The sequence below is a fragment of the Schistocerca nitens genome, chromosome 10 (assembly GCF_023898315.1).
Source record: "Schistocerca nitens isolate TAMUIC-IGC-003100 chromosome 10, iqSchNite1.1, whole genome shotgun sequence".
Taxonomy (NCBI): Eukaryota; Metazoa; Arthropoda; class Insecta; order Orthoptera; family Acrididae; genus Schistocerca; species Schistocerca nitens.
This window is the reverse complement of record NC_064623.1, coordinates 52,457,043-52,476,401: the sequence shown is the minus strand read 5'-3', so window position 1 is coordinate 52,476,401 and position 19,359 is coordinate 52,457,043. Positions and strand designations below refer to the sequence as shown.

Below are 19,359 nucleotides of genomic sequence, written 5' to 3'. Positions count from 1 at the left end.
GAGACGGCATAAGAGGGATGGACGTGCACATGCATAAACAAAAGTACCCATAGTCAAGTTTCAAACAGACAAGTGACAGGTACAGGAGGGTGGTTATGGTCAAATGTGTGTGACATCTTATGGGATTTAACTGCTAAGGTCATCAGTCCCTAAGCTTACACACTATTTAACCTAAATTATCCTAAGGACAAACAAACACACCCATGCCCGAGGGAGGACTCGAACCTCTGCCGGGACCAGCCGCACAGTCCATGAGTGCAGCGCCTTACACTGTTCAGCTAATCCTGGGTGGCAAGGGTGGTTAGATCAACACCCCAGCAAGTACCATTGAGGACACGTAAGACATTGAAGAATCATGTACAGATGTACAGTGGTCTGCCAGGTAAGACACATGGGAGGACCAAGAGAGTTTCCTATCGAGCATGAGCTCCAGGAATTTCATAGTTTCAACGAATGGAAGGGCAACACACCCAAGATGTATAGATGGTGGGAGAAACCATTTGCGCCACCAGAAATTCATACAGACAGTTTTGTAAATGGAAAAACAAAAGCCACTGTCAACGCTCCAAGAGAAAAGACAATCAACACATCACTGAAGACGCCGCTGAATGAGAAAGGTCCGTGAAGAACTGCAATAGATGGCAAAATAATCAACAAAAAGGGAGCCGGAGATGCCAGGTGGGAGACAGGCCATTATAGAGTTAATGGCAACAGCAAAGAGGATGATGCTCCTGACGGAACCCTGAGGCACACCGTTTCCCTGGACAGTGGTGTCCAACAAGTCAGAACCCACACGCACCTTGAAAACTCTGTCTTTCAAAAAATTCCTGAAGGCAACAGGGCAGGCAGCAACGAAAGCCCCACATCTTAAGAGTATAGAGGATACCAATTCTGCAGTAAGCGTCTTAGGCCTTCTCCAAATCGAAAAACACGGACACAGTCTGAGATTCATGACATGGGAGGACAAAGTAACGAGATGGTCAACTGCAGAATGCCACGTTCGAAATCCACACTGTGCATTTGTCAGTAAATTGTGAGACTCAAGTCACCATACCAGCTGGGCATGAATCATACGTTCCATCACCTTGCAAATGCAGCTGGTAAGAGAGATGGGCAGAAGCTAGAAGGAAGGTTTTTGTCCTTATCGGACTTAGGTTTGGGTATGACGGTGGTTTCACGCCAGCATGCGGGAAATGTGCCCTCTGCCCAGATGCGGTTGTACATGTTAAGCAGAAAGTGCTTGCTCGTACAGTAAATATTTCGGTGATCAGACATGTTGCCATTGTCAGGTGCACTGATTAACTGAGCTCCTGAGGGTGGGAGGCCATCTTAAATCCCCTTCCCTCGCAAGGCGTTCTCTCTGCTGTCCACGCCCGCGCGTCAGCGGCCTGTGAGACGCTGGTGTCGGCGTCTGTTGTGGCGTCAGTGTAACTGCCTTGTATGTCCTAGTCGCCCGTTCGTTTCCTTTGCTGAGCATCTTTTTAATTAGACTCAATGCAGGTTCCCATGCCCTGCTGAGGTTGTAGCCGCAATCTCGGTTGATGAGTCCATCCCTGGTACAAGTTTCGATAGCCTCTCTAACGACACTGTCCCAGTATTTAGATGTCTGTGCCAGGACCCTGGTACGTTGGTAGTCCATTTCGTGAATTTTGGACAAACAGTGGTCTGCGACCGCCGACTTGTGGGGGTACCTAAGTCGAGTGTGCCTCTGATGTTCTCTGCAATGATCTTCGATGGTACGCACTGTCTTTCCAACATAAGTCTTCCCACACTGACATGGAATCTGGTATATGCCAGCCTTCCGCAAACCAAGATTGTCTTTGACACATCCCAATAATGCTCGTGTTTTATTTGGTGGACAAAAGACAGTTCCTACTCGGTGTTTCCTCAACATTCGTCCTATTTTCCCCAATAGTCAGCCAAGAGGGCACCTCTCTGACACGTCCTGGAAAAACCCCAAAGCGGATGATGCGCATTAAAGTCACCGAGTAACAAAAATGGGGGAGGTAGCTGCCCAATAATCTGAAGGAAGTCTGCCCTGGTGACATCAAATGATGGAGGTACATAAATGGTACAGAGGGAAAAAGTCAGATGGGGAAGGAAAAGGTAAACTGCAATAGCTTGAACATGGGTATTCAGGGAGATGGGTTGATTATGAATGTCATCCCTTATGGACAGCATGATGCCCCCACGAGATGGAATGCCGACCTCAGGGGGAAAATCAAAACGAACTGGTAAGAAATGCGAAAGCTCGAAGTGGTCGTGAGGGTGCAATTTCATTTCCTGAAGTCAAGAGTACAAGGGGACACTGTGATGCTAAAAGCAGCCAAAAATCCGCATTGTGGGACCAAAACCATGAACGTTCCATTGGAGAGATGTACGGGTGTCACTTCAGTGGCCTCCGAATGAGAAGCCTGTGAAGGGTCACTACTACAGGGCACAGAAGCAGGAGGATCCTGCTCCGTGGCGTCCACAGAAGCATCGGCCTGCTTGTGCAGTCGGTCTGTGAAGTCCAACGCTGAAAAACGGTTGGTGGCGCGCACTGGTGACACAGAGGCCGGCCAGGCTAAGGTATCACGTGGCAACACCGACGAAGAGAATCTTCAAGTCGACAAAGGAGAAGACTGTTTGCCTTTGGTGGGCTTCTTTAAGACCTTCTTGTTACAGGAAGACTCGGGTGGTGTTTGGCTGGAGGGATGGAGGATGTCTTCACAGGAGTACTCCTTCTGTCCTTTCCGGCCTATCAGTTGTGTAGCTCGTGGTTTCGTCCCTTGATGCAAGAGTTTGATAGCTTGGTGGGGGATGGTGATGCTATCTTGAGACTGGGCGATTTCGCAACCTCAGAGCTGAATTGGAGGTCACGCTTCTGTGTGGCCATGTCCTTCATGGAGTGAGGGGTAACAATAACAGAACTATAGGTGTGCATCCCTACCAAAGGTTACACATTTGGATGGATGTCAACAAGACATTATAGTGTGGTTGAAACGGCGACACTGGTACCAGTGTATCCAGTTCAGAATGTACAGCCGGACTGTATTAATTTCATAGCCCACTCTTTTCTTGAACAGAAGCATCACTCTATCAAAGGTGAGAAAAAGAGTGCGGGTGGGCACTAAGGAGGAATCTACCTTTTTCATTACACAATGGATGGCTATGACACCCTGATCAGAGAGGTAACACTGGATTTCAGCCTCGGTTAGACCGTTGAGCAGCCTAGCGTAAATTACACCACGGGAAGAATTAAAAGTTCTACGGGCCTCGAAACGAACAGGGTAGCCGTGGAGAAGCAAGGCACTGAGCAGTTGTTGGTCTTGAGAATCGGAAGTAGTCTCCAAAAGCAAAGTGCCATTCCATGAATGAGAGCAGAATTTCACAGGACCGGCAACTGCATCAACACCTTTCTGAACAATAAACAGATTTACCGTGGGCAAGGACTGACCGTCTTCAGTATGTGAGACCATGAGGAACCATGGTGCAGTGGGAAGGATCTTCAAATTACGTTTACGTTTTGTAGAAATTGATTGCGAAGATGATTGACTCGAGAGAAAATCCGCAGTGATTGCCAGCATCTCCGATGGCGTGCTCCTTCCAACTGGGAGCCCCCTGCACAAGGATGTGCTCTGGCCTTAGGTGATTGTTCACACCTGTTATGTGTCAGACACATGGATCAGCCTTCAGGAGTGCTCAGGGGGAAGAAGAAAAAAGAGGAATCTCAAATGTCGAAGCAGAGGAACAAGAGGAGACGGGAAACAAAGAAAGGAAAAGGGAGCAAAGACAATGGTGAAACTGTTCTTACGTCAGCGACCGACAATGCAGAACATTCTCAATAACACCACAGATATGTTTCCCAAAGGAAGGGAGAAAGAATAGCAAGAGGCCAGACACGCAGCACGGAAGGGAAAAACTGCTGCAAAGGCTGGGGTCCCGTGGTAGCCAAGCATGAACCCGCCAAAGAGTGACAAGTCCTCTAGGGAACTCAAGCTCGGGTTGGGGAGATATAAGGAAGGAAATTTGCTGTACCCTTTGCCTTTTCCTCAGATGACTTAATGTGAACTACGGATGAGGACCCCCACCCCATGAACCATGGACCTTGCCGTTGGTGGGGAGGCTTGCGTGCCTCAGCAATACAGGTAGCCGTACCGTAGGTGCAACCACAACGAAGGGTATCTGTTGAGGGGCCAGACAAACGTGTGGTTCCTGAAGAGGGGCAGCAGCCTTTTCAGTAGTTTAAGGGGCAACAGTCTGGATGATTGACTGATCTGGCCTTGTAACGCTAACCAAAACGGCCTTGCTGTGAAGGTACTGCGAACGGCTGAAAGACCGTAATTTTTACCGAGGGCATGCAGCTTTACTGTATGGTTAAATGATGATGGCGTCCTCTTGGGTAAAATATTCCAGAGGTACAATAGTCCCCTATTCGGATCTCTGGGTGGGGACTACTCAAGAGGACATCGTTATCAGGAGAAAGAAAACTGGCGTTCTACGGATCGAAGTGTGGAATGTCAGATCCCTTAATTGGGCAGGTAGGTTAGAAAATTTAAAAAGAGAAATGCATAGGTTAAAGTTAGATATAGTGGGAATTAGTGAAGTTCGGTGGCAGGAGGAATAAGACTTTTGGTCAGGTGAATACAGGGTTATAAATACAAAATCAAATAGGGGTAATGCAGGAGTAGGTTTAATAATGAATAAAAAAATACGAGTGCGGGTAAGCTACCACAAACAGCATAGTGAACGCATTATTGTGACACAACAGTAGTACAAGTTTATAGGCCAACTAGCTCTGCAGATGACGAAGAAATTTATGAAATGTATGATGAGATAAAAGAAATTATTCAGATAGTGAAGGGAGATGAAAATTTAATAGTCGTGGGTGACTGAAATTTGATAGTGGGGAAAGGAAGAGATGGAAACGTAGTACGTGAATATGGATTGGGGATAAGAAATGAAAGAGGAAGATGTCTGGTAGAATTTTGCACAGAGCATAACTTAATCATAGCTAACACTTGGTTCAAGAATCGTGAAAGAAGGTTGTATACATGGAAGAACCCTGGAGACACTAGAAAGTTTCAGATAGATTATATAATGGTAAGACAGAGATTTAGGAACCAGGTTTTAAATTGTAAGACATTTCCAGGGGCAGATGTGGACTCTGCCCACAATCTATTGGTTATGAACTGTAAATTAAAACTGAAGAAACTGCAAAAAGGTGGGAATTCAAGGAGATAAACTGACAAAATCAGAGGTTGTACAGCGTTTGAGGGAGAACATAAGGGAACAATTGACAGGAATGGGGGAAATAAATACAGTAGAAGAAGAATGGGTAGCTCTGAGGGATCAAGTAGTGAAGGCAGCAGAGGATCAAGTAGGTAAAAAGACAAGGGCTAGTAGAAATCCTTGGGTAACAGAAGAAATATTGAATTTAATTGATGAAAGGAGAAAATATAAAAATGCAGTAAATGAAGCAGGCAAAAAGGAATACAAACGTCTCAAAAATGAGATCGACAGGAAGTGCAAAATGGCTAAGCAGAGATGACTAGAGGACAAATGTAAGAATGTAGAGGCTTATCTCACTAGGGGTAAGACAGATACCGCCTACAGGAAAATTAAAGAGACCTTTGGAGAAAAGAGAACCACTTGTATGAATATCAAGAGCTCAGATGGAAACCCAGATCTAAGCAAAGAAGGGAAAGCAGAAAGGTGGAAGGAGTATATAGAGGGTCTATACAAGGGCGATGTACTTGAGGACAATATTATGGAAATGGAAGAGGATGTAGATCAAGATGAAATGAGAGATATGATACTGCGTGAAGAGTTTGACAGAACACTGAAAGACCTAAGTCGAAACAAGGCCCTGGGAGTAGACAACATTCCATTGGAACTACTGACAGCCTTGAGATGGCCAGCCCTGACAAAACTCTACCTTCAGATGAGCAAGATGTATGAGACAGGTGAAATATCCTCAGACTTCAAGAAGAACATAATAATTCCAATCCCAAAGAAAGCAGATGTTGACAGATATGAAAATTACCAAACTATCAGTTTAATACATCATGGCTGCAAAATACTAACGCAAATTCTTTACAGACGAATGGAAAAACTGGTAGCTGACCTCGGGGAAGGTCACTTTGTATTCCACAGAAATATTTGAACACGTGAGACAATACTGACCCTACGACTTATCTTACAAGATAGATTAAGGAAAGGCAAACCTACGTTTCTAGCATTTGTCAACTTAGAGAAAGCTTTTGACAGTGTTGACTGGAATACTCTCTTTCAAATTCTGAAGGAGGCATGGGTAAAATAAAGGGAGCGAAAGGCTATTTACAATTTTTGCAGAAACCAGTGGTTGGGAAGGGAGTGAGACAGGGTTGTAGCCTCTCCCTGATGTTATTCAATCTATATATTGAGCAAGCAGTAAAGGAAATGAGAAAAATTTGGAGTAAGTATTAAAATCCATGGAGAAGAAATAAAATCTTTGAGGTTTGCCGCCGACATTGTAATTCTGTCAGAGACAGCAAAGGACTTGGAAGAGCAGTTGAACGGAATGGACAGTGTCTTGAAAGGAGGATATAAGATGAACATCAATAAAAGAAAAACAAGGATAATGAAATGTAGTCGAATTAAGTCGAGTGATGCTGGGGGAATTAGATTAGGAAATGAGACACTTAAAGCAGTAAAGGAGTTTTGCTATTTGGGGAGCAAAATAACTGATGATGGTCGAAGTAGAGAGGATACAGAATGTAGACGCAATGACAAGGAAAGCGTTTCTGAAGAAGAGAAATTTGTTAACATTGAGTATAGATTATGTGTCAGGTAGTTGTTTCTGAAAGTATTTGTATGGAGTGTAGCCATGTATGGAAATGAAACATGGACGATAAATAGTTTGGACAAGAAGAGAATATAAGCTTTCAAAATGTGGTACTACAGAAGAATGCTGAAGAGTAGATGGGTAGATCCCATAACTAATGAGGAGGTATTGAACAGAATTGGAGAGTAAAGGAGTTTGTGGCACAACTTGACCAGAAGAAGGGATCGGTTGGTAGGACATGTTCTGAGGCATCAAGTGATCACAAATTTAGCATTGGAGGGCTGCGTGAAGGGTAAAAATCGTAGAGGGAGACCAAGAGATGAATACACTAAGCAGATTCAGAAGGATGCAGGTTTCAGTAGGTACTGGGAGATGAACAAGCTTGCACAGGATAGAGTAGCAAGGAGACCTACATCAAACCAGTCTCAGGACTGAAGACCACAACAAGAACAACAACAACAACAACAACAACAACAACAACAAAAATGGATGAGGCAGATTCCATTTCTACACTTCCGAAAATCATTTGATACATTACCCCATTGCGAACTACTAACGAAAGTATGAGCATATGGAATAGGTTCCTAGACATGTGAGTGTTAATTATTACGTAATAAGACCCAGCATGTTGTCCTGAATGACGAGTGTTCATCAGAGACAAGGGTATCATCAGGACTGCCTCATGGAAGTTTGATAGTGATACTATTATTGATGATCTGGCAGAAAGGGTAGCAAGCAATCTGTGGCAGTTTGCTGAAGATACTGTGGTGTACAGGAAGGTGTCATCATTGAGTGACTATACAAGGATGTAAGATGAATTAGCAAAATTTATAGTTCATGAGATGAATGGCAGTTAGCTCTAAATGTAGAAAAGTCTAATTATATGCAGACGAGAAGGAAAAACAAACCCATAATGTTTGAACAAAACATTATCAGTGTACTGCTTGAGACAATCGCACTGTTTAAATATCTGGACGTAATGTTGCAAAGTGTTATCAAATGGAACAAGCATGTAAGGAGTGTAGTAGGAAAGATGAATGGTTGACTTTAGGAAAATGGGGTTCATCTATAAAGGGGACCACATGTAGGAGATTAGTGTGACCTATTCTTGAGTACTGCTTGAGTTTTTGGGAACCGCAGCTGGTCGTATTAAAGGAGGACATCAAAGAAATTCAGAGGCGGGCTACTAGATTTGTTATCAGTAGGTCAAACAACAAAAAAATATTATGGGGATGCTTCCTGGAGGGAAGGTGAAGTTCTTTTCGAGGGACACTATTTAGAGTACTGGCAATTGAATCTGACTGCAGAACGACTCTACTCCCATTGACTTTCATTTCACGTAAGGCCCATGAAAGTAAGATACAAGAAATGAGAGCTTGTATGGAGGCATATAAACAGTGATTTTTCCCATAGTCTATCTGAGAGTGGAACAGCGAGGGATTTGATAAGTAGTGGTACAGGATACCCTCCACCACGTACTGTGTGGTGGCTTGCGGAGTATGTATGTATGTAGATGTAGAAAGGAACCATCCCAGCACTGACATTACGTGATTTAAGGAAATTACACAAACCTTAAATATGGCGGGCGGGGATTTGAACTGCCATCCACCTTAATATGGGTCTAGTGTCTTACCAGTGTTCCAGTTCACTTTGTAGTTTTTACTACATCTGTTTAAGTGTTGTGGAGACAGTGAGTATATTGAAGATTGCTGAAATGTCATTCTGCTTTTATCAGTGATGGTGCCACTGGCACCTTGTTTTTAAATGAGGTTGCCATGACAGACTGAACTGTAGTGTAGCCCAAAGCATAGGTTAGCCTGTAAGCTACCGGCTTGGTTGTAATTTGTTGAAGCTAATGACAGCCAACTTTTAAATGTACATAATGCATTCCATAGTTTTATTACCATATATTCCTGATGAAAATCGTAACAGTCACTGTAGTCTGATGTTTTTATGTTTTTAGTATGTTTGAAGGTGTTGCTAACAAGAACATCCCCATCCCAAACCCAAAATTATCATTGAGGCCCTGTTAGTTTTTCAGTTTTTGGTTTACTGATGGGTTTGGATTGTTAGTGGTGCCATCCTGTGATCATTTCTTGAGAATTTAATCTATGCCACATTAATGATGTCATCAGTCTGTTGGTGTAGTACCACACTGTTTCCTAAACTCCTAAACTCCAGAGTGCATGAATTTTTTATAATAACATACATTCTCACAGCTATGTAATAAGTAATGTAATGACATACGAAACAAATGATGCAATTATGGATCTTAGTGTTTTCCCAGTTTTGATGTTTGTTGAGCATCAAAGTTATTATAAGTGTTGTCTATTTATACATGATGTGCAATTTCTTTTTTCTCCAAAAAATAGAATGGATACTTGCATACAGATGAAAGTTCAATGTGATTTCTATACCTCGGACTAAGGTAAGTTCAATTTGTCGCCCTCTCCTCTCTTGGCTTCACCAACAAACAACAGAACTGTATATATATGCTCCAAAAGGTGGCGTGAAAGCATCCATTAACTTTACAGAACCAGTCGAAGCCGACGACTTGTTTCAAACATTCTTCTTGATAAGTATACTTTGCATAGGCACAAATCACTTGTAGAGCTGTAGGTACAACAGTTATTTATTCTGGATAGAACAAAGACTTGTGTATCAAACTACCCCACTAGCCTCTAGTTTACTGTAAGGTATAATCACTAAAATATTTCATATGATATTTGGCTTTTTAAGGTATTTAGTTGCAAAACTTTTTACTGGTAGTACAGTTTCCCATACAAGCTTACATAGTCATGTTGTGGTCTCATTTACACATTATGTGCAGATTTAAACAACTGATAAAAAATTACAAGAAGTTTACACTGTAATTTGCTTACACTTCACTTCAGACAGTTTCTGTTAACAAGCAGTGTAGAAAGCGTTTATTTAATATATGACTGTTGAACTCAAAATTTAATGCAGCACACAACACGCATATAGAATGATAGGAATAAAAGTAACAAGTCAGCAAACTGTTGACATGCCGAGTCCTTCATGCACACATATACAAGAATGAGAACGTTACTTTTGGATGAACCCTTCTCCATACCTATAGATTACACATACACTACCTGCTCGAAAATATCTGGACACACCTATGTACGTGGAACTGATCGCTACAGGTCACAAGACGACGACACTCCAGTGTACAAGGAGGCTTGTTAGTAGGCAAGTGGTAACAGCAGAATGGGTCACTCAGGAGAACTTAGTCATTTCGGAAGTGAACTAGTCACTGGATGTCACCTGAGTAACAAATACATCAGGGACGTTTCCACCCTTCTAAAGCTGCCCATTCATCTGTTGCTGATGTGACTGAAGTGGAAAGTGGAGGAACAACCACAGCTGAACAAGACCAAGCAAACCTCACGTACTGATGAACAGGGACCACCAAGCATTGCAGATGATGGTTCTAAAAAAATACAATGAAATGATGGAAAAAAATCACTTGTGAGATTCAAAATGCTACCAGCCATCTGAAAAACACAGTGACTGTGTGTAAGGAGTTAGAAAGGAATGAGGTACAATGACCGTGTAGCTCCTCATAAGCCACACATTTTTCTAAGCAATTACAAACAACTCTGTGGTTGGGGCATCCACAGCTGCGCTAATACATTTTGTAGCAAGAGCTGCACAAACAGTCATCTTAATAGAACTGGTTCAAAATGCAGCTGTTTGCGGAGTTCTTGCTAAAAAAAAATTAAAATTCTGAGCAATGCTTTAAGTGGTGTAAAGAGTGATGCCACCAGACAGTGAATGACTTGAAATAAGTGTTTTGGAATGGTAAATCATGCTATATGCTGTGGCAATTCAATGGAAGGGTTTGGGTTTGTTGAACGCATGAAGATCATTACCTTTGGCGTTATAGTATGGCGGCATATTTTGCAATTAGGGCGTGATCGCCTTATTTTGCTTAAGGAAATGCTAAATGTGGAACTGTACGAACAAATTTTACAATATGAAATTTTCACTTTGCAGCAGAGTGTGCGCTGATATGAAACTTCCTGGCAGATTAAAACTGTGTGCCGGACTGAGACTCTAAGTTGGGACCTTTGCCTTTTGCGGGCAAGTGCTCTACCAACTGAGCTACCCAAGCACGACTCTCACCCCGTCCTCACAGCTTTACTTCTGCCAGTACCTTGTCTCCTACCTTCCAAACTTTACAGAAGCTCTCCTGCGAACCTTGCAAGGTAGGAGACGAGGTACTGGCAGAAGTAAAGCTGTGAGGACGGGGCGTGAGTCGTGTTTGGGTAGCTCAGTTGGTAGAGCACTTGCCCGCAAAAGGCAAAGGTCCCGAGTTCCGAGTCTCAGTCCGGTACACAGTTTTAATCTGCCAGGAAGTTTCACATTTTACAGTATTGTGTACTGCATTACTGCATACAGTGGAGGAACAGCTCAAAGATGATGATTGACGGCATCAGCATGACAATGCACCCTGTCATAAAACAGCATCTGTGAGGCAATGGTTTATGGGCAATAACATTCCAGAAACACACTGGTCTGCCCCGGGTCCTGATCTGAACCCAATACAAAGCTGAACTTTGTGACCAGTTGGAACGTCAATTTCACTCCAGACCCCAGCATCCAACATCACTACCTTCTCCAGTTTTGGCTCTTGAGGAAGAATGCATTGCCATTTCTCTGCGGACATTAGATACTTCACTGAAAATGTCCCCAGAAGAGTTGAATCTGTCATGAAGGTGAAGTGTGGACACATCCCATATAAATGTCCACCAATAGTTGTCGAGATACTTTTGATCACATAGTGTACATATCCAAGTGTTAGACCTGGTTTCATTTCATTCTTTCTAGAAATGGAGATTCATGGACAGATGTAGGAGTAACTTCAGGTGTGCACTAGGGATGAGTTTTCGGACACTTGCTGTTGACAATGGTATGGCAGATAATATTATTAATAACTTCATAACTTACGCAACTAATGAACTTATCTACAATGAAGTAGGCATACTGCCTATAAAAGTTGCACACACACACATTCCGACACATTGTGGTACAGTTTCAAAGCTATGCAAAGACTGGCAACTCACTTTCAATATTCAGAACTGTAAAATATACACAAAAACACAAATAAACAAACAATTCTACAAATACCCTATCTGTGTCACAGCTGGACTCAGTGAACTCATGCAAATACACACAGGTACCATTTTGTTGGAACATGAAAAATGATCACATAAGCTCAGGTGTATGTTAAGCAGGTGGCAGTTCATTGGTATGATAATGGAAAATGTGCTTGCAATACACTACGGCAAACAAGAGTGTTTAAAAGTGTGGAACGAATATCAGATAGGACTATCAAGGGATACTGAATGTTGTTGTTGTTGTTGTTGTTGTTGTTGTTGTGGTCTTCAGTCCTGAGACTGGTTTGATGCAGCTCTCCATGCTACTCTATCCTGTGCAAGCTTCTTCATCTCCCAGTACCTACTGCAACCTACATCCTTCTGAATCTGCTTAGTGTATTCATCTCTTGGTCTCCCTCTACGATTTTTACCCTCCACGCTGCCCTCCAATGCTAAATTTGTGATCCCTTGATGCCTCAAAACATGTCCTACCAACCGATCCCTTCTTCTAGTCAAGTTGTGCCACAAACTTCTCTTCTCCCCAATCCTATTCAATACCTCCTCATTAGTTACGTGATCTACCCACCTTATCTTGTATGTAGGACAATACAAAAAAAAGTGTAAACAAGTGATCACACATTTATCTGACCAAAAGGAGAGCATCACAGAAATGCTGATAAACGTGAACTGGCAGACACTTAAAGATAGATGTCAACTATCCCACAGAAGTCTACTTATGAAGTTTTGAGAACCAACATTAAGTGAAGAATCTAAGAATATACTACAATCCCTTATGTAGAGATAGAGATATGTAAGTAGATATTCCGAAGACAACATTAGACTAATTACAGAATTCATGAAGGAGTTAAGCAGTCATTCTTTGTGTGTCCCATATATAAAGGGTGAAGAGAAGAACCCTAATACATGGTACAATGGGAAATACTCTCCGTCATGCACTTCACAGTGGTTTGCAGTGTATGGATGTAGATGTAAATAAAATACATGACAGACAATCTGGAAGCAATCAACATAAACAGTTAATTCTTTGGTATGTGCCTAAGGCCTACAAATAGTACAAGTGACAAAATTGTTGAGAATGCTTGTTGGGCAACACAAGCTTGAACAATAAAGTATCAAAACTTTCAGAAAAATGTAAACAAGCCTGTTCTGCTCTGAAAATTAGTTCAAAAGTATACGCCATAATGGAATACAAATGGGCCCTACATTGTCTATTGACTGCTAATGTGGCTTATGACATGGTATTTGGAGTAAAAGCAATGGTTGTTGAAAATACTTTTTGTGTGTGTGTGTTTGGGGGGGAGGGGGGGGTGAAAGGGGGGAGGAGGTCAACCAGAAACTGGTTTAATGAGATGCACCACATGTGCTTCTTCTGTGTAGATCACTCTATGACTACAACCAAGGTTACAGCAGGAGGAGAGGTGGCAATACACCTACATCTACCATATTCTATTGTGGATATAAGTTTCATATAAGCAGCATGTATGCACTATTCATTTTCTGGTTTGTCTCTTAGAGGCAAACATGAAATACAGCAACTTGCTGAAGCAAAATTGGCAAAAATAAAGGGCTGAAGTTTTACATGGACCAAACCTCTTATTTTCTGCAATAACATCATACTTTCTACTTTCCTTTGTCACTGAAACTCAGTAATCACGACTAATATATCCACACAGAAACGAGTGTGTGCAAAACAGCCATTTCTAAGCACCACAGAAAACATTACAATTTTTAAAAATTCAAAGGTATCCACTTCATTTTTGCAAAACAATAGATTTTACTTACTTTTAAGTCCAAAATCTCCGTTGGTGTTATTTCAGAAGGGTCGACCAGAGGTAGTGGTCTGTTTGTACTCTTCAGGATTTGATTGTTTCCAACGATGCTCGCCCACTGTAGTGGAAGCCCCACATACCGCCCCTCCCTCTTGTCGAATCCCGTGTGAACACGGTGTTCAAAGTTTGTGGGAGAGGAAATTTGCGGTTTCTTTTTCTTCTTAGCAAACATACTTCAATCACTACTCGGAAAAGCTTTCTCACAACGTACCACTGTTGATTCAAAAGAGTGTATCAGGAAATGCCTATTGCCTGTCGATGAATTTTTGGAATTTCACAGCACCATGTCACATTCATTTCAAAAGTTTAAGCGAACAATTATTATAACACTCGTTGATTGAAACGGGGGTGGTACCTTGGTGCACTGGGCGTCAAAGGGCATTCACTCTAGCTCTCACATCGCTGTTAAGACCGACACTTTGCTTGGAAATGACAGTTTACTACTTCGCCATCACAGACAAGTCTAATTTAATAAGTACTCGCCTTTATGGAACTCACTATTCAACAATAACTTGCCTTGTCTGGACACATCCAAATTTGCAAGTTTATGTTAGTACTTCACAAACGAGACAGTATACATTCACACCATACAACATTCAAACACCATGTTGAGTATTTAACACGCGCAGAGCCTCTAGCGGCCAGTTAGGTCGTCGATGGAATGCAGGTGACGTCACAAATAGGCGTAGTCGCGCAGGCCGGGGGATTAAAAACGGAACGCGTGATCTTCATAAACTTGTGCCACAGAACAATGTTGATTTTAGTCCTGAAATATTATTCTACTGAAAACAACAGCTCCCCTAATCATTACGTTACATTATTTGTATCACTTTTTTATAATTTCATGGTTAATTTAGTGTTTCGGTAAACTGGAGGAAAGTCCGTGTATTAGCTTGTAGTGCTAGTGATTGCCCTCTTCATTATTGCGCATCTCGTTATTTCGGCTGAAACTCGGTCACTAGCTGCGATAGTTACAGGAAGAGTAAATCTTCATAGCATCCTCAACTGGTATTCGTTTTTGCTAATAACAAGAGATCTAATAACAGAGTTCCTAATAACAGATTTCTCCCTCTATAACTTCTCAGCAGTTCCGAAACGCATTTTCGTGTGATAAGTGAATATAGATAAGCACATGTAATTTCCTAGTTACTAATTCCCTACAAGGTGTCGTAAAGCTCTCTGTGTGAAAGTACGAGAGCGGTGAATCTCAGTTAATTCGATAGAAAGCAGATTTCCCAAGGCCTCGCGTTCACATATCCTCTCTTATACAATCGGGAACTTCTAAATAAAGTGCGCTTGAGTCTAAAATTTATCGCCCCGTGAGCGCACTGTTACAGTTTTCCATAGATGTTGGAGTGCACTGCTTTTATTTCTATTACGTCTATTGTACTCAAAGAGTCAGAAACTGTAATAAGCCAGCTACCGTTCACAGGGAAATTAGCAGTAAATTCAGAACACCGACAAGTGTCTACCTATTTGTACGGTACACAAGAAGGAAACTCTTCTAAGTGGTGGGACTGGTAGAGCCATTTCTTGTAAATGAACGGGAAATAATAAATAAACTCAATCTTTAAAATCGACATCGTTCCATTGTAGCAGCTGAAATATGCAATAAGTCCCAAAGATTAACCATTTTTATTATGCATGAGAAACCTGTGTTATAAAGCATTACCAAATCCTCCCTCGCCGCCACAGGTGCTGCGTAAGGCACTACGAGTTACAAAGGCAAAAGGAATCAATCTCACAACGAACATTATGAAATGGTGCACCTCTCACGAAAACAAACAAATACAGTGTGATAATTATACTGAAGTGGAATATATGGGTTCTGTGAAATATTGCTGGGAGACGTATTGTTATCAAAACAGCAATCGTTGGAAGGACAAATTCGGGAGCGCTGTTGATGAAACGGATAACTGTTCTCAGAGAAAAATATGGAGTCCCATAAGGATTTATGCTGGGACCTTTCTTATTTTTTGTCTGTGCCATTTCATTGCATAATAAATCTGTGATGTGCACTGATGACACATAATGATGTGAATGCTATATTGAACAAGTTAACAACTCCACAAAGAAAAAGAAGGCAGCCTAGTTTTTCAATGGAATTATGTTGACATTAAGCAACAAGAAAGCTAGACACATCCTCTTGCCCCTTAGAAATATTAATAACGGACAAAATGAACTCAAACATTCTGTAACATTATTGGGTACATACCTGGCTAGTAAATAATGCTGGAATACCCACAAAGAAGATCTCTGGAGTTAAGTTTGCAAGAGTTTTATATCTCCTAAGCAAATAGAAATAATGCGTGAGCAAACAGCATATGTTTATGCATACTATACCTTTTTCCACTCCCACATACATACATTATGGTATATTTCTTTGGTGAGACTCTGCTGAGACAAAAGAAGTTTTCCTCTGGCAAAAGAAAGCCAGTAGGTGCAATTTTAGTGTCAGTAATTAACTTTTTGCAGGCAATACTTTATTGAGTGTAAAATGTGTACAGTTCCCAGTGTCTACATACTCACTAAAATACTTACTAAACAGAATGTTCATATGTATGGAAGTAGATCAGATGTGCACTCATCTGAAACCAGAAATAGAAACAGGGACGGAATGGACATTCCTTGGACTCAATTAACTAAAGTCAAAAATAATTTTTTACGGGCTGGTAAAATATTTTTCAAGAGTATACCATACGACACAAGGGCACTGCACAAAAGTAAATTTAAAGTAGTGGTGGAGCTGTGGTTGAAACATAATTTACGTAAATTAACGAAAACTCTGTATTTTTGTTTTAAATGTGATTGTGAACAAACAAAATTGTAACTTATAGCATACAACCTAATTTGTAGTCTAACTAATGTGTGTAACAAAACTAATCATGTGATGAGCACAAGACAATCAGTCTGTGTAATAATATTTATACAGGGTGAATCTTAATAAAACTGACGAACTGCAGGCATGAATTCCTAACTGGAAATGGAGGGAAAAAGGTCCTACAAACACGTGTCTAGACATGCATCATTGCCATTACTGAATGACAGTTCCTCTGATGGTGTGCCACGTGTTCCTCATGTGCTGCACGCTGTAAGATATATTGTAACCAGCAGAACTGTGTGGTATTCATGTCAGTAATGAGCCGAGATGGGGTCTGTGTGTGGTTAAGCAGATGGAAACAGTAGGAAGACAGCAAGGCTATAACAAAACAAGTACCCTCACAGACACCAACCACATCACATAACATTTCAAGCCCTTTTAAGATGTTTTTTGTGATCACACGCCCTCTCAGACAGACGAACATACAGGGAGGTGGCAGAATGCGCTTACACCAGATTTGGGGGACTGGGTTTTATGAGATATTGAGATGAACCATAATAGAAGCTCCAAATCTGGTGTACTCAAAGGGAAAAGATTCATCAAAAACCCAACAATGTTCCAAATTTTGTTTATGAGCTTACTGGCAACTCGACACCTCAGCTGTATCGTAAGTTGTTACCTTTAGTACTTCCATTATTTACATTCCGCCAAGAATTCCATTGCAATAAGATCTAAATAAATTCTGTTATCACACCTAAGTTCACCAACATAAGAGCTGTTCTTTAATTTCCATCCTGCTTTTGGTTTAAAATTTCCCATCACTACAACTGTAATGAGATTTGCTGCCACTTATCAATTCTTGTGACTCCACCTCCACTTTAAAATGTGACCTGGTTGATGCATAGACATGGCTAATTTCCACGAAATATCTTTTATTTCTTTTTAAAAACAAGTATTTCTCTTGTGCCTGAGAAGCTATGCCCACATCTGCTCTCTGTAAATCACTGTGAAGTGGAAAGCAAAGAGTATTTCCCACTGTACCATATATTAGGGTTTCTTTATTTCCTACTATCTGAATACCCAGTGTTGCCTGGGTATGTATTTATTCCAGACTTCTATCAATCCATTTTCTCCTTCTCCCACTCTCTGTCCATCTCATTCTTCACCCCGTCTCTGTCCATCTCCTTTGCCGTCTCCTGTTCATCATCTTCTCTACCCTCTCTCTGTCCATTTCCTTCTCCCCTTATTTTATTTTATTTATTTTTATTCCATAGATCCAGATCTGCATGTCAACACATGGATGTGGAATGAGACAAAAACATTTAGTTCATTATTATATTAGTTTCAATATGGTCAATAAACAAAGATTAATAATACAAGTTGGAAACACAATCGGTAGGATAAAATTACAGTTACAAGCAGATACAACATTCTGATTTTGTCCAAACAATTTTTTACAGATCACCAATTAATCTGATTAACACAGCAAGATATATTGAGGCAGGAATATACAATAATATTCGGGAAATAAAATCAGCTATCTCTGCTATAGAATTCTTCTAGAGAATAGACACTTTTTTCAAGCAAGAACTCCTTTAGCTTATTTTTAAACTGTACTTTTATATCTCGTAGACACTTTATGTTACTTGAGAGTGCATTGAAGATTTTTGTGCTCGTGTATTTCACACCTTTTTGCACCAGGGGCAGATTTTTCAGGTCACAGTGTATGTCACATTTCCTCCTTGTGTTATGTGCTGGTACATTTCATTTGTTTCATATTGAGAATGATTGTGAAGCATTAATGTCATGATTGAAAAGATATATTGTGAGGTAGTGGTTAGGATCCCTATTTGTTTAAAAAGTTTGCAACATGAGATTCCTGGAGGCACTTCATACAAAATTCGGACAACCTTTTTCTGACTTGTAAAAATCTTTTTCGATAGTGGTGAGTTGCCCCAGAAGATTATTCCATAACACATAAGTGAATGAAAGTAGCCATAGTAAGCAGATTTTGAGGCATTGATGTCTCCAATTTTGGTGATTATCCGAATGGCAAATGTTGCTGAACTAAGCCTTTTCAGGGTTTGGTTAATGTGCTGTTCCCAATTAAGCCTGCTATCTATAAATATGCCCAAGAATTTCAAACAGTCTGCTCTCTCTATCTGCTGGCTCTCATGTATAATGTTTATTTCTTGTGGACGTTTGTGACCTGAATGGAAATGAATATAATTAGTTTTGCTGAGGTTTATTGATAGAGAATTTACTGTGAACCAGTTCAGAACATCTTCAAGTAAATGGTTGGCATTTAATTCTAGATCAGAGGGTATCTTACTGTCTATCACAATACTTGTGTCATTAGGAAACATTGTAAAATTACTTGCTTTGTTTGAGGACAATGGTAGGTCATTGATATATATGAGGAATAGCAGGAGACCAAGGACAAAACTTTGTAGAACATATTTTACTGTTCCCTAGTCTGACTCTACCCCTCCTATGTGACTATTGTTACCATCTAGCACTGTTATCTGTTGTCTGCCCCGCAGGTAGGATTTGAGCCAGTTGCCCATTTGTCCTCAAAGTCCATTGTAGCATGCTTTCTCTATAAGTATTCTATGACTAACACAGTCAAAGGCTTCAGACAGATCTCAAAATATGACCACAGGCAATGTCTTTTTGTTGAGGCATTCCAAAACATTACTCATAAACGAAAATATTGCTTCGGTTGTGGAGATACCTCCTCTGAATCCAAACTGGTTT

At 41.0% G+C, this 19,359-nt stretch overlaps 1 protein-coding gene across 1 annotated transcript in view; it reads right to left on the bottom strand.

The window, feature by feature from the left end:
* The window catches only part of LOC126210521 (serine/threonine-protein kinase PAK mbt), a 116,676-nt gene extending 102,283 nt beyond the window's left edge, over window positions 1-14,393 (bottom strand). The window contains exon 1 of the mRNA XM_049939768.1: window positions 13,735-14,393. Coding sequence (XP_049795725.1) covers window positions 13,735-13,953 — 219 coding nt within the window. The 5' untranslated portion in view covers window positions 13,954-14,393. The remainder of the gene's footprint in view (window positions 1-13,734) is intronic.
* Between the last annotated feature and the right edge of the window lie 4,966 nt (window positions 14,394-19,359).